At 42.3% G+C, this 16,169-nt stretch overlaps 1 protein-coding gene and 1 long non-coding RNA gene across 2 annotated transcripts; one reads left to right on the top strand and one right to left on the bottom strand.

Moving 5' to 3' along the window:
• The first annotated feature begins 976 nt into the window (after positions 1-976).
• On the top strand, positions 977-4,225 carry LOC310892507. The gene is made up of 3 exons (XR_014578185.1): positions 977-1,353; positions 3,944-4,032; positions 4,139-4,225. It is a non-coding gene; the product is annotated as an uncharacterized lncRNA (long non-coding RNA).
• A 10-nt stretch (positions 4,226-4,235) lies between these two features.
• LOC310892505 (tubulin alpha-8 chain) lies at positions 4,236-16,145 on the bottom strand. Its single transcript, XM_083820326.1, has 5 exons — positions 11,489-16,145; positions 7,897-8,119; positions 7,049-7,197; positions 5,827-6,507; positions 4,236-5,037 (listed from the first exon to the last, which is right to left on the bottom strand). Exons 1-5 carry the CDS (start codon positions 11,489-11,491, stop codon positions 4,750-4,752), a joined length of 1,344 nt encoding a protein of 447 aa, XP_083676452.1. The 5' UTR covers positions 11,492-16,145; the 3' UTR covers positions 4,236-4,749.
• Between the last annotated feature and the right edge of the window lie 24 nt (positions 16,146-16,169).

The raw sequence follows: 16,169 nt of genomic DNA, 5'->3' as shown, positions 1-16,169 counted from the left end.
GTGTTTGCTTCTTGTAGCAGCAAAAGCAACAGGAAAGCCAAACTCTTGTCAAGGCACAGAAGCAAGAAATAGCTTGTTTAAAATAACCCCAAGTAAGTAACTGTCTTAGAAACTTAACCCACCCTCCAACCTAAAAGCTTCAGGAATTTACTGCTTATGTGGGCTATGGTCCACAGTAGGATAGCTGAATGGCAGCACTGTGGTAAACAAAAATACCCCAGCAAACCCCTGTGCCACGCGATGTCTGGTTTCAACAAGGCCAAGGATGTCCGAACCAGCAGAAGTGCTTGGGTGGCTGCTCCTCTGGTGTGTGTCGGGATTCCTGGCCTTCCTCTTTCTGGCTGTCAGCAGGACAAACGGAGGGGCACAGCGTGCCCTGGAAGGGGGCTTTGCTTGTTGGAGGATGGCCATCAGCCCAGCTTTGCTCCACATGAGGATGCAGGAGAGTTTAGAGCTGAGTGATGCTGCCCTGCAGAGCTCTGCTGACTGGAGAAATGGTACAGGTGAAACAGGGGATACTGCTATGCATGTGAAATAGATGGAGTCTCTGGGACCCCAGAAGTGAGAGTCCCCTTGCGATTTGGCAGGGCATACCTGCCTACCCTTTATCCAGGAGCTCCAGCAGGCTGAGACAGCTGGACAGTCTTCAGAGAGGGCCAAACCCTCAACCGTGCCTCTATCTCCGCCTGTAAGATTGGGTTGGCAATCCCCATTCCAATGAGGGAAAAGGTGTTGCTACCTTCCACAGGCTACAGGGAGCTCCTGAAGGTCTCTGTCTCCCTTTCTTTGCTTCCTAGAACCTCACTGGTGTCTTTGGTATGCCCCTTTACCCCTCAGGAAAGCCCCTTCTTTGAGCTACTAACAAACTGAATTTGCATGTGCTGTGCAAAAGCCTTCAGCTGTTGTTTTACTAATTTACTAAATTCAGTGGATGTTACAGAAGAAGAGAGAGACAAAGAAGGGAAGGAAGGAAGAAAAGAGAGAAAGGAAGGAAAGAAAGAAATGGTGAGGAAAACCATGGCTTAATGTAGCCCTGCCTTGCAGGCTTCTTCCTGTGTAATAAAAATATTTCACAGTTAGAGCCAGCACAGCTGCTGAGGAGTCAGAGCTCCTCAGCTATGGCAGCACTGGCAGTAAAAAGCTTCCTGACCCGCCACACAGACATATATGGGTAGCTGTAGAGGCTGCAGGCAGAAGATTACAAATGACTCAGCATCTTTCTTGTGGCCCAGGTGGAGCCTGTTGGGAATGATTTAGTGGTGTTCACTTTCTATTCCTAGCTTGCGTGGAGTCTGCCTGATAGTAAGGAGGAAGAGAGAAAGAACTGTGAAGCTATAAATTGCCTAGAGACAGGTAAACCACCTAAGCAGATTGCAGATTGACGCCAGAGGTTCAATAGGAGCTAGGTCTGACAGATCTGCATAAACCAGTGAGGAAGTGTGCAGGTGACATGGCTTTTGGTAATGATTCCTGTGGGATCCTGGGTACTAGATTAAGAGGGCATATGTCTTGTTTAAGAATATTTTAAGGTTTGCCTGTGGAATCTGGTTGTGACACTCCACTTCCAAAATGGGTATTGGGCAGAAATCTGAGCCTGGAAGATACTTTGAAAAAAGCTGCTTGCTTCTGATAACTGCCACAGAACTTCTACAGTAGATAAAATAATCCATAAAATAGATAATCAGGATGTGATTTAAAAAGCACTCAGGGAGTTAGGAACTCCACCCCCATTGTTTCAGAACACATGAAGTACTCTGCACTGGATCAGTAACTTCAAGTTCTTCATTGCATCAATTTCAGTAGTTTTTCAAGGAAGAGGGCAAGCACTTCCTCTGCCATTTTTTTTTGTCACTTTTTTTTTTGTCTTTAACTGTGTTTCATGTGCAAAATTTCCTGTTTCTGGTTTTGGTCCCAATTCAGGAAAGAACTTTGAGGAAAGCCATTTAAGAATCTAAATACCATCAGTTTGGGTTATACTTAATCATATTGTTTCAATTTAAGTACATAAGCAAGTATATCATGAATAGGGATATTCTTCTAAAGAGAGGCATTTCTGGTACTCCGTAAGTACCTAGTTTATTTTAATGATTTAGATAATTAAATGCATGCAATGCATATAGCATGTACAAGTTTTATGTGACATACTGCAAACTGTAACTGCCAACAGAAATAGAAATCACAGAATATCCTGAGCTGGAAGGGATCAATCTCTACATGAGGAAGATCACAGAATCACAGAATAGTTAAGGTTGGGAGGGACCTCTGGAGGTCATCTGGTCCAAACCTCCAGCTCAAACAATGCCACCCAGATCAGAGATCACTCTGGATGGCTGCACAACCCGCTGGCACATTGACCATTCCTCCCAGTCTTGTGTCATCTGCAAATTTGCTAAGGGTACACTTTGTGTACAGTTCTGTTCAACATTTTCATTAATGATTTGGATGATGCTGCCATCCAGAGAGACCTCCCTTGGCAGGCAGGAGAAATGGGCTGACAGAAGTTCATCGAGTCCCACAGGGAGAAGTGCAGAGCCCTGCCCCTGGGCAGGAACAGCCCCAGGCACCAGGACGTGCTGGGGGCCGCCCAGCTGGAAAGCAGCTTGGCAGAAAAGGGCCTGGGGGTCCTGGTGGGCACCACTTGGACGTGAGCCAGCAACGTGCCCTTGGGTAACACTAAGCTGGGCTGCATTAGGGCAGAGCATTGCCGGGAGGTCAGGGAGGTGATCCTTCTCTACTCGGTATTGGTGAGGCCACACAGGGAGTCCTGTGTCTGCTGCTGGGCTACCCAGCATGAGACACATGGAGATACTGGAGAGAGTCCCGTGAAAGGATAGTTAGGGACTAATGAAAGGCTGTGACAACTGGAACTATTTAACCTGGAGAACAAAAGGCTCAGGGAGGATCTTATCAATGTACATAAATACCTGAAGGGAGGGTGCAAAGAAGATGGAGCCAGGCTCTTTTCAGTGGTTTCCAGTGACAGGTCAAGAGGCAATAGATACACACTGAAACAGAAGGTTCCATCTGAATGTTAGGAAACTTTTTTATTGTGCTGGTGACAGAGCACTGGCACAGGTTGCCCAGAGAGGTTGTGGAGTCTCCCTCTTTGGAGATATTCAAAAGCCACCTGGACATGGTCCTGGTGACTGTGCTCTAGGTGTCCCTGCTTAAGCAGGGGATTTGGACCAGATGGCCTCCAGAGGTCCCTTCCAACCTCAACCATTGTGTGATTGTCTGGATCATTAATGAAGATGTTAAACACAGCTGGACCCAGTATTGATTGCCTAAGGTACACCACTAGTTACTGGCCTGCAACTTTGCGTCTCTGATCCCCACCCTTTAGGCTTGGCTGTTCAAACAACTTACAACCCGCTTCACTGCTCATCCAGCCTGTACTTCAACAGCTTCTCTATGAGGATCTGACAAGAGACTGTCAAAAGCCTTACTGAAGACTAAGTGGGCTATACTCACTGCTGTCCCCTAGTCTACCAGGCTAGTCATTTCATCATAGTTTATCAAGTTAGCCAGGCACGACTTGGTGAATCCATGCTGACTACTTCTGTTGGTTGTCTTGCTGTTTATGTGCCTGTAAATGGTGTCCAGGATTAGCTGCTCAAGGATCAAGGTGCCACTGACCAGCATGTAGTTCCCTGGATCCTCCTCCTTGCCTTTTTTGAAGATAGGAGTGACATTTGCTTTCTTCCAGTCTTTGGGCGCTTGCCATGATCGATCAAAGATTATCCAGAGTGGCCTTGCAATAACCTCTGCCTGCTCCCTCGCTTGTGGGTGCATTCCATCAGGACGCTATATCTAGATAAAAAGTTGCTGAGGGTTCTCCTAGTCAAGAAAGATTGTCATTGCCTAGGATGTGAATCCTATCAATACAAAATCTTTGATCACTACTTTGAGTGAACATTCAAATGTCTGTATTGCATACTCGCAGGTGGTCTGCTAAGTGAACATTGCCACAGATGGCAACATGGTCTGCCGGGTAAAGTAGAGAATGCCACTTGCAGAGGAAGAACCATTAAGGTAAATACTTAAATGTGTTATGACTCAATAGGGATAATGTAAAAAAAAAAAAAAAAAAAGTAGTGTTTTTTTGTTTGTTTTAAAGAGGCAATTTTCTCATTTACAGAATTTCAGAGACAGAAAAAAATATTTCACCTGCTGCAGCCATAAAGCCTTGGACCCAACCGAAAGGGATATTTGTTTCAAAACATAGGTATTTATCCTCCAAATCTGGAAAAAAACACACTGCTTTGACATTTCTGATTAAAATGTTTGTTTTATCAGAAATGGTGTTTCAAAGAAACAGAGGATAGTAAACCACAGAGCAGAGGATCCATTTCTCCATTGTCATTATTTTTTGCAATGCCAACAAACAGAAGGCAAAAGTATGTCAAATTTGAGATTTGTAAACTATACTGTTTCACTGTGCTCCATTATAAGCTGGTATATATTGGATTGTAGTGTTTTTACTGTGTATTAGAGCTTGAAGAGGCTTACATTAAATGTGCAAGGAATGAGAGCAACACTTTGTGCATTGCTGGGAGTGGTGGGACATTACTACAACCAATCATATCTTACAGTGCAATTTACTTGTGGTTTATGGAATAAAAAATGTCCTTACATGACCCCTTCTATATTTCTGTATATTGCACACAAAGGGGTGACGTAATGGTAAACGTGCAGTACAGTGATACAGAGAAAATTCTGTGCTCAATAGGAGCAAAGTATATTTTAAAATTACTCCCCATCATTTTCTTCTTCAAATGAGTCAGTTCCCACTTCTTCATAGTCCTTCTCCAGGGCAGCTAGGTCCTCACGAGCCTCTGCAAATTCTCCTTCCTCCATACCTTCACCCACATACCAATGCACAAACGCTCTCTTGGCGTACATCAGATCAAACTTGTGGTCGAGCCTTGCCCAGGCCTCTGCAATGGCTGTGGTGTTGCTCAGCATACAGACTGCTCGCTGAACCTGGGCAAGGTCTCCGCCAGGAACTACTGTGGGAGGCTGATAGTTGATCCCAACCTGGAATTAGGAATATAAGAAAAGTAAGAAAAAGTGCAGGAAGCAGTCACAGAGTAGAAGAAAGTGTGAGTAAAATTACGGATGCTGCAGTAGAGGGGTGCCACTATCAAAACTAGTGAATGGCACCTGCCAAAAAAAAAAAAAAAGGTTATACATAGTTTGATACGTGATCATTTTAATAGCTGTTTAATGCACACTGGCAACTTCCTAGCTTTCTTAACACCTACACAACACTGAACATACAGTTTTACCAAGATACTCTGTACAAACTAATGCAGAAAGTTGGTACCTGGTTAAAAGTGTTCAGTTTCTTAAACCAGCTATTTGAATGACAAATGTTTTCCAATGTTAATGTCTGTATTGTTGTAGAAATTATGGTTCTCGGCACTACTATATACCCAAAGGAGACACGCTGTATAAGATTTCTGTGTGGGAGGGTTAACTGACAGCTTCCATAATATCAGTATTACCTTTATTGAATGTATTAGTTTTGGTATTTCCTTAGTTTTAGTTGCTGCTTCAGAGGGGACACTCACTGTCTTTTTCACATTCAGGTCTGAAAGCAATACTTCTTTAGATTTTAACTCATACATTTCAAATATCCACTTACTTAAATATTTACAATTCTGTGTCAATGGGATGTCATTAGGAGAAAGGACGCATTTTATACACACACACCTTTCTTAGGTTCATTCTTCTCACTAGTGAAAAGCATGCAAGATCTAAAACTTTAAATGCAAGTTTTCAGCTAGACTTTAAACGTTAAAGAGAAACTCATGGCATTCTCACCTTGAAGCCTGTAGGACACCAGTCAACAAACTGGATATTTCTCTTGGTCTTGATGGCAGCAATTGCTACATTGACATCTTTGGGAACTACATCACCTCGATAGAGCATGCAGCAAGCCATGTACTTCCCGTGTCGTGGGTCACACTTCACCATTTGGTTGTTGGGCTCAAAGCAGGAGCTGGTGATTTCAGCCACCGAGAGCTGCTCGTGATATGCTCTGTCAGAAGAGATGATGGGGGCGTAGGTCACTAAGGGGAAGTGGATGCGTGGGTAGGGAACCAGGTTTGTCTGGAATTCTGTCAGATCCACGTTGAGGGCACCATCAAAGCGCAGTGACGCAGTAATGGAGGAGACAATCTGGCTGATGAGGCGGTTGAGGTTAGTGTAAGTTGGGCGCTCAATGTCCAGGTTTCTGCGACAGATGTCATAGATAGCCTCATTGTCCACCATGAAGGCACAGTCTGAGTGTTCCAGGGTGGTGTGTGTGGTGAGGATAGAATTGTATGGTTCCACCACAGCGGTGGAGACCTGAGGGGCTGGGTAGATGGCAAACTCTAGTTTGGACTTCTTTCCGTAATCCACAGAGAGTCGCTCCATCAGCAAGGAGGTAAAGCCAGAGCCAGTGCCTCCACCAAAGCTGTGGAAGATCAAGAATCCCTGCAGTCCAGAACAGGCATCTGTCTAGAAACCAAAAGAGAAATGTGTAGGAATAGGGGCTGTAAAATAATGAAAGATTACGTTTACTTATTCTGTGGTGAAGGAGAGAGCAGTCATCAGCAGTATACAGGACATGTTTCAGGTCCTTCTTGAGAAAGAGTTGGTGATAATCCTGTTCTTTGCTTCCTTCACTGGTTCAATTTTTGATGTACAAATTAGCCTCTTACCTATAGAGCTGCTTTCTCTGAACTTCACATTTCTTTTAGTTATTCTAACCGAAACCAGCAATGTACCTAATCCAACCTTCTATATCAGTCTTGGTGCTCGAGTGCTGTTCTAATGATGAAGAATTACGTATTCAGAACCATCTTTTAAGAATAGCTGGAGCCATACAGCCGGGAAGTGAACTGCTGGACTTCCTTCTCTTGGATTAGTAAGGATGCCTCTGTATGTCTTGCAATTACTTTTCTAAACTGTTAGTTTGATTTGTAGCTAGCAAGCTTCCTGTTCTGCACTTCTTCCTTCAGCAGAACCAAACTGCTACTACAAAACTACTGGGACTTACCAGCTTACGAACACGATCAAGTACCACATCAATGCTTTCCTTGCCAATGGTGTAGTGGCCACGAGCATAGTTATTAGCTGCATCTTCCTTTCCAGTGATCAGTTGTTCTGGATGAAAAAGCTGCCGGAAGGTGCCAGCCCGCACTTCATCTGACCAAGAAAGAAAAATTGTAAGAAACTGCGTGGCTGTGCTCCCCTGCCAGCAAGTTGGCAAGCTTTCAGTCATGGGAGGTCATGACCCAAAAATGACCAAAAAAAGCAGGTGCTGGAGAAGGGAAAACTGTTTCCTAAGAATGTTTTCATTGTTGCATTCTGTTGGGTTGTTGTAGGACCTGTATCCATCTGCAAAAGCTGTTCTTTTCTCAAGAACTTTTGACGAGGACAAATCACAAGAAAAACAGTGTGACTTGCAAGAAGAAATTCAGGTTCTTCCCAGGTGCCCCAATTTTTAGAAATCTCAGTTTTCCTGGAAAGAAACTGTCAGCCTCACGCTTTGAATCCAAAGTGGGGAAAAAAGCAGAACTCAGACGGCAAAAATATCATGATAAACAAAACCAAGAGTTAAAGGTTTTTGCAAAGAAAAGTCATAAAAACCATGAATACTAGCTATTGAACTGCTGGTGACCCTTTCTAGGTTTGTAACACCTATAAAGATAACAGAGTCATGACAGAATCTGTCATTCATTGTCACAAGAAAAATAATTTTATTCTGTCTGATGGTAGAACAAGATACAAAAGGTGTGCTTCTTTCTTCTGGTGGAGACTGGTGACACGCCATGGTGATATTAGGAAGAGTAAGCTCTTTTCCATTTTCCAGGAATGTAAAGAAATTTTTATTTTTATACTGACCTACTACAGTTGGTTCCAAATCCACCATTACAGCCCGTGGCACGTGCTTCCCAGTGACTGTTTCATTGAAAAACGTGGTAAAAGAGTCATCGTAGTTGAGTTGACTGTTCTGGTCCCTGAAGGTGCCATCCGGCTGAATGCCATGCTCCAGGCAGAAGAGTTCCCAGCACGCATTTCCTATCTGAACTCCAGCCTGGCCGACATGAATAGAGATGCACTCACGCTAGGGAGAGAGAGCAGAGAGAGGGTCAGGAAAACTAATGTGCATTAATATTCATTATTCCTAACAGTTACTTTTTCCCAGCTTTTCAAAAAAAATGTTTGTCACTGGCAGCATTTCATTTGTTTGTTCGACCTCATGACTACAGTGAGACTGTACGCGTACAGACGGAAGGTTGGGACAGTTCTTTAAAAATGGAGCTCTGTGTGCAGTAGTAATACATAAGTACATGAAAGCAAGCTGAAAAAAAAATATAATTTCAGATACACAAAACCCACCTTTCCTCCTACGGATTGGCTATGCTGAGGAACACATCCCAGTTGAGTTTATTTTTACTTCAGGCTGGAACCTGACACAGCCATATGGTATTTTTCAACCGTATGTAACCCAAGACAGGTGATGTCTTTGGATCCTTTTACGCTCTGATAGCACACCAGAGTGGAAACTTGGAAGAACTCCTTTCAGAAGTATTCACCTCAGGAAATGATTTCAGATTCTCTCAGTTGAAAAAAATGTTCTTTCAAGCTCCTGAACCAGCTGTGAATTTTACACTGCGGGTGCACTGTTTATTGAGGCAGTGTCACTGCACGTAATGTGCTCATTTACATAACTTTGAACATAGTTCTTGTGGTAGCTTGTAACGTTAATGAAAGGGAAACAACGTATGTAATACCAGGCTAAACTAGGCAGATGCCAACTGCTGAAAAGCCTTTGCACTTAGAGTACAAGTCAATGAAGAACCTGGTGCTGGATTTCATAAGTTTGGAAAAAGAATCATAGAGCAGATACTTCTGAGTTGGTCCAGACTTTTATGACATTGAGTGAAGGGAAAGGAAGTTTTGTAAGTAAGGCAGTTTCAGACCGCATGGAGTTTTTCAGCCTCAGTTTCTGCTTTGGAGCAATTGTAATTATAGGCTTCTGAACTCCACCTTTGTGATCTCAATAGCCTTGTCTATACTAGTGAGTGGAAAAGTCTGGGTAGCCTGTACTGATTGATAATTAGCACACACTCTGGCACAGTTTTGGCTTGTGCCAGTTCATACTTAACCAGACAATGCTTAAGCACCATTCAGAGGACAATTTATTGTCAAGAATGGTTTCCAGAGAGCAGATCATTCACCACTGCCTGACTTTGGAGGGGTAAAGAGATGCCTAAGTATGAAGTGGGATATGCTACCTCGTCTCAAGGCCAGAGAATGGTCCCCACTTGTTTTTAGTTTGTAATGTAGTTATACCCAATGACGTAAGAGCAGATGTAGCCAGTTAACTTTTTTATTATTATTATTATTATGTAACTACTTATCCTGCAAACTCATCCTGTGACCTGACAGTCAAATATATCTTCCCCAAACACTAAATCCTCAGGCAGAATGTATGACCAGCAACGTCTCTGCAGCAGTTTTCTTCACAAATTAGCAATAACTAAGCATATTTTTTTTCAGAAGCAAGTGGAGTTTTAGAAGTCACCACTGCCACAGGTAGTCATCCTCAGAAACTCACGTGAATGTGGAAAATCAATCTAAATATTTCATTCAAGGAAATATATTATTTCTATTCACCGCTCATTTTTAAGTTGCTGACTCTGAGAATTCATTTGCAGCAGCATATGCAACATGCTCTGAAGTGTACTTGTGCAACCTTGTTTTTTTCAATTCAGTTGTGCAAAAGTATCCGAGTTATTTGAGTGCTGATGAGTATTCATCAACTGGTATGTTGCAGTAGAGTCACAATCTGGAGGATTTCTCAGGAGAAACTGAAGGCAAATTTGTGCTTAGCGAGTTCAATTAATGCTGATTTTGCACAGTACAAGCTCCTGCTCTTTGTTTAGATCCTAATGTGAATCTACAAGGCTGACAGCAAGAAAAAAAAATCTTTCCTTTTAAACAGACATGAGGCAAGTTGACTTTTTAACAGAATATCTTTTTAGAGTAAAGCTACGATTAAAAGTCAAGCAATACTTGGAACCATTTTTTAAAATCAGTAATCTTGTAATCTTTTTTTTTTTTTGTAATCTTGTAATCTTTTTTTTTTTTTTCACAGATGGAACAAGTGAATGTTGCCTTAGAAAGTTAATATTGTAGATCCTAGTATAGGACTAGAGTCGAAAACTGCAGAACGAGTTCCTTTCCTTTTAGACTGAGCTTCCAGTGGCACTGGTTTGAAGCAGTACCTCAACTCTGCCTTTTGAGCCAGGATTCCTGCTGTGACTCCTGGTTTCAACTCCCATCTTGTCCTATCCCAGCTGTCATTTGGAAATATTCAGACAAGTAGAGAAGACAGTAACAAAGAGATTTAATTTTCCTTAGTAAATGGCTTTAAAATAGATGTCAGACTTCTAGCAGGAAAAAGAGTGGGCCTTCTTCAGAGTCACAGGCAAAGTAAACTGATCTCTACGTGATATTTAAATTTTGAGCAGACTCCAAACTCGTATTTCGCATTGCATCACTAATGTGCTGGGACCTATTTTACAAATTGTGGACCTGACCTTTTATCCACCAAGAGACAGTAGAAAGGGCCAGGTCTTTTGTGAAACTAAACCTGTGACTGCTTTGATTGTTAAAAAAAACAGATTACTACCTGGCCTAAGTATTTACTGTAAAAAGACAGGCTTTAGTCTTGCAGATGTTCACTGCTATTCCTGAACCGTACTCACTACCCTAACTCTAGATGGCTTGGTCTGTCTTAAGGCATGACAAACATACAGAAGTGCGTATCTTGCCTGTGAAATGAGCGCTCTCATTTTGGATCTAAAGCTGTACTGGCAGGAAATAACATAATTCTCCACACCAGAATAAGACTCAGTGCTAGACATAAATCTGTACAAGGTGATTTTTTTTCCCCTTTATAAGAGGTTTTGAGATATTTCTATGGATTTATTAAAAATCTATTAAAAACATTTTTTATTTACTTCAGCACATACACATATAAAAACCTTCATGCACTCCAGAAACACACGTATATATAGTATAGCTATGAACACTACGGCCATTGGGGGTGAATTAATATAAAACAGGCACAAAGGTAAGTAACCTTTCTGTTTTATTTCTAAAGGATTATTTCATACAAAAATTAACTTGTCTTGAGAAAATGTAGTCACAACAGAGAATACTAGAAAGCAAAGACTCCAGATCTAATTTATCTTATAATTCTACTAATTAGAAACTCTCTGAAGAATACGGTGGATCGGCATGCCTTACTGCCCCAGTGAGGTATTCTGACACTCCTTTCCTGTCCTTTATGTTGTGAGTAGTGAGGGAGATCAGACTTTGTGGCACAAACCGCTGATAATGGCAGATCCCCCTGATTGCCCTCGCCCATAATCCTCCCGGTCCCTGTATGAGGATGTGGGTGATCCCACACATCCCCCCTTACCATGGTGTCTCCAGTGGTGTTTCCTTCCCTCTCGGGTCAGTGATGGCAGTTCTTTGCAGGAGCTCAGCTTTGAGCTGCAGGGCAGGAAGCAGCCTGGGCCAGTACCGGGCACCTGCTGCTGCACTTCAGTGTCACAGTGCTGTGGGGAATAGGTCAGAGACTCCTCAGTTCTGCCTCCTGCATCCCTGCCTCCTGCCCTCCCAGCCACCCCACGTATGCAAATTCACCCAGATAGGCAGGGCTCAGATCTACCCCAGATTTCAGATTTAGTCCCATCTGGTTCTGCATGATTTTTAAATTTGAGTGCAGCCATGTAACACGCCTCACACTACGCTTTATAACACCTGAGTACTATACACACGTCACATACAAAAGATATGCCATCCCAATTCCCTGTTCTGACAGCACACCAAGAATCATTCCTAAATTTTCCATTCATTGTCTGACAGCATGCCAAGAATCATTCCTAAATTCCAATACAGAAGATCAAGAGGGCATAAGGAAACAAATGAATGGAAAAGAGAAGGACAGAAGAAAAAGCAAAAATTGAGAACTGGAAAATAAATATGGTTACCATTTTGAAGTGTGCTCTACCAGTGCTCTTAAATGCCGGCCTGACTTATTTCTGCCCATACTCCAGCTGCCTCCCTGTTAACGTTTCAATCCTTCTATTTCTTCTCTTTCTATGTACAGCCATCTGGGCTCTCAGCAGTATGGGACAGCTTTCAGTGTAAAGTCTAACTTGTCTGTTGAAACACAGAAAGAAATTTGATTCCCATTGCAGTGCTTATTGCAAGAAATAGCTGGAGGCATCACACAAATGTTCAGACACCAAGTTAGGGCAGTTGCCTCCACCTTTTTATTTCGTCCTGCATTAGCTCAGCACTGGAAAGAAGAAGCTTCTCTCAGTGGAGAAATCCTCATGATTTCAATCAACTCTTTGGTTACAAAGAGAGAGGCACTCTTAATTAAAATGAAATCTGAATGAATCTGAGTATTAAAATGAATCTGAGTATTATGTATCCCTTCTTTAGAAATATGCTATTTAGTATGATGTTTGATCAGCACAAATTTAAATTTCCAATTGCTAAATTTTAGGTTAATCTGCTTTGTTATGATATTAATAGATTGTTCTGCCGCTGTTGACAACCAGCATCTAAGTATATTCTGCTTTAACTCCTACATTTTAACAACATGAAGTAGTTCGTGCTGTTTTTTACACGCTCACATTTACTTTGGTATATTCTTTGTGTGTGTGTGTTCTTTACAAAAACCTGCAAATCCCTCCTCTGATTTTGGCTAGGAAAAGCTACAGAGCTTTCTGGAGCCATAGATGTTTTTTACAGAGGAAGAATTCTCACGATAATTTCTGTCTGCTTCTTCTCCAGAAAGCCATCAGATCGTCATAGCTTTAAGGCTGAGGAATAGATTGCTCTAGTGTTCTCCCAGTGGAACTTGTAACATTCCAGTCCAGCTCCAGTGTGCTAGGCAATCTGAAACGTCAATGCTCACAGCGCCACCAGATGTAGAGCTCTGTTCAGAGAATCATCTCAGGAAAAAGTCTCACAGCAAATACTTTAGACAACCCACTACCCAGAACCTCTTAGGCATTCTTTGAGTCAACGTGTCAGATCTCACAGCCACAAAAGCACTCTGAATTACTAAACCATTCACAACTTAGTCCACGTCTGCACTTTCTCCGCTCCTCCATTACCCTTCTCCCCTCTTCTGAAGGAGGCAGTGAGAGCACCTCTTTGAGTCAGTGTTAATCACTCCTCTGCCCATACCACTCAAACTCAACTGTCCCAAGACCACAGACTCGCCAATCTTGTGTTGCCCAACAGATTTGGGCGTATAATTTTTCATGAAGTGTGGATTTCCTTACGTTGTGCTGTTCACCTGTGTTTCTGAGTGCTTAGGCAGAAAGTCCTCGGTCTTGAATTAGAGGGTAACCTGAAAGCACAGTGTGGGACTGTGCTCCCAGGTAGCAGTGAGTTTCTTTGACTCCAGAGTGAGCCTCTAGACTTTCTCCAGAGAAAGACCAGGCAGATGTCCTGGGCCTGGATTCTTGGAAAAAAGTTATCTTGCTCACTGCTGTCATTCAGCCTGTGTGGGCAGACGGTAACCTGGCCTCTGGGCTTAGCCTTCCTCACACGGGGCACGTCCCATACAGGCCTGGTCACAGACTGGTCTCAGCTGGAATGTTTGGACGTGCCTGAAGGGCTTCTTGTGCTGTGCCATAGGTGCCCTCCAGAGCCACACAACAGAGCAGTGCACTTGGGAGTTATCATCTCCAATCATTTATGATATTAGCAAAATCCACCTCTTAGAGAGATTTTAAAAAATAAAATAACACTCTCATACAAAACCCTACACCTTTTTCTCTATTTAAAAATAGCTACCTTTCTGAAAATATTTTTTAATAATCTAGAGCTTAGAAGTACTGTACAGCAGATCCTGAGCTGAGAACCACTAAGTCCTGTGATCGATCAGTTCTCTTCTGACTAGAGAGCAAAATAAGTTAACAGGCAAATGAAGGATAGTAACTTCATTATCTCATGGAAACCACCTCCTCTGCCAGATGTGCAGCCCTCCCTGCAGATACAGTTATCTAAGTGGCTCGCTCAATAGTGGAAGAATTGCAGATCAATTTAGAACAGTAACGTGCCATCTTACAAAACAGTGCCCTCCTAAGAAGTTATTTAGTGATTATATAAAAACCTCTCTTGTTTTTAATTTTATGCGTGCGTAGACAGTACACGGTGCATGGAAGTCTTTGCATTTCCCACACACTGTGATACCTTCCTAAGTTAGATGAATGAATCATACAAAGGCTTCCCTGTGTCCCTTTTAGAACTGTATCCTGTCGTTCTGTTGCCACCTACTGGGAGAATGGACAGCATCTCGTTTCAGGGGTTTCTGGAATCCTAGTCTAGTATTTCAGTATCTAAACAGGAATCAGCTATATTGATAAGTTGCAGAATCATCTCCCATGGTTTGGGAATTTCAGAACTACAGTTTTTAAAATAAAGACCAACCATTCATTTTGCAGATAAAAAGACAAATTACATCAATTATGTTTCTGGATATGCCTGCTTTTCTTTAAGACCTTTTAGCAAACCTAACAAACTGAGCTACCAGAAAGGAATCAACATTTCCTCTTAACAGTTTGGGCAAAACATAATGCAGTTCTGTAGCCCTGCTGGAATTGTAGGTAATGAACATATGTTTCAGTGAAAATACTGATTTTTAAAAAATAAATTTATTTATTAAAGATCAGTAATAAATCCAGCATTAAAGAGTGGTATATATTAAAGTCCTGTCCATCCCCTCCAGGTGTCTCTTTGTCAGTATTATGGGAAACCTTCCAGATAACCATGGAAGCAAGTCAGACATGCATGGCAAGACAGACATAATGTCAGCAAAACAGGCTTATTGTCTTGCTTCAGGTGTTGTTCAAGCACAGCATTGCTTGTCAGGCAACCCAAACATTCAGGGTTTGCTTTACCTTCTATTATGCTTTTCCTCCCCTCCTAAACAGTTGCACAAGCCTCTAGATTTTCACCACTGTCCCTGTTCTCCTGACTTTACACCTTTATTTGGTAATTTCAGCTTTAGTTAGTACCCCCAGTAAGCTAACAGCCCCTTCACTTTCTGTTGATTCGAGCAGAGTCCATAGAACTCCCCTTTCACTATATGTAATGTCTAGTAGCTTCTCCTGCCATTACCTCATTAGTTTAGACATAGGTTAGTGCTAGGCAGCCACTTTTCTTCTTCCGTTGTCTGCAACATCCAACAGTTTCTCTTGTCATCTTGTTACCAGTTTTACCTCAGGCCACAACTGGCTATCTGCCTGTGTGCCTGAACAACATACTGTTCTAAAATCCTCAAGTAATAGGAATACACAAAAATATACCCTATGAAGACTAAACCATGAAGCCATAGCTGTTCTTAGACATCCCCCCTGTATCTATAACACACATTCTTTGTCATGGTTCTGTTTTGTTATATCTCAGTTAAGTCTGAGGGAACTGGTAATGCTTCTGTCCAGCATGCCACAAGCTGGCCATTTGAAGGCCTTTGACTGCGTCATGGATACTATTCATTTAGGAATTACAACAGAACTGTCAGCATACTTGCACCTCCAGACCAGCCTAGTTATGATGGCTACGCAGCTGCTGCACAAGCATATAACGCTCTAAACCCCTGTTCTAGCGAGGAGTTGTCCAAGTTGTGTCCCTGCTCTTGGCAGCTGGCAAAATCACACCTTCTAACCACCCCACACTGTGGATTGCGTAGAAGCAAGGGAACTCGGAGTAGGTGTGTGTTCTCAGCACTGACAGAATTCTCATTGCATCTTAAAGTAGGACAGCTTTACAAGCATATGTTTAGAATTAACATGAAATAAAGACTGAGAAGTTCAGGTAACTCCTCTTCACACAGTGTATGTAGCAATTGTGTGGGAAGTTTTGAAGCAACAGAATTCCTCAAGTAATACTACAGCTGCATGAATGTATCTTTGTGTTGAATAAATGACAGTACAGAACACAGAGGGATTCTTCCTTCCACAAGTAAACCTCCTTTCAGGATATATTAGCAAGAAATACGATGGCTGTTGCGTTCTAAGGCAAAGTGACTAATGATTAGCTAGTTACGTATCCTGCGCTTGCTGGCTTGTGAT

Source organism: Anser anser, assembly GCF_964211835.1.
Source record: "Anser anser genome assembly, chromosome: 1".
Lineage (NCBI taxonomy): Eukaryota > Metazoa > Chordata > Aves > Anseriformes > Anatidae > Anser > Anser anser.
The sequence above is the reverse complement of the archived record's forward strand: the minus strand, read 5'-3'. Positions and strand labels throughout refer to the sequence as shown.

Bases quoted from the DNA above. Each gene is read 5' to 3' on its own strand.
- LOC310892505 (XM_083820326.1), bottom strand. The intron at 6,508-7,048 runs GTAAGTCCCAGT...TTTGGTTTCTAG, and splicing joins TTGATCGTGTTCGTAAGCTG to ACAGATGCCTGTTCTGGACT. The intron at 5,038-5,826 runs GTGAGAATGCCA...TCCTAATTCCAG, and splicing joins GGTGTCCTACAGGCTTCAAG to GTTGGGATCAACTATCAGCC.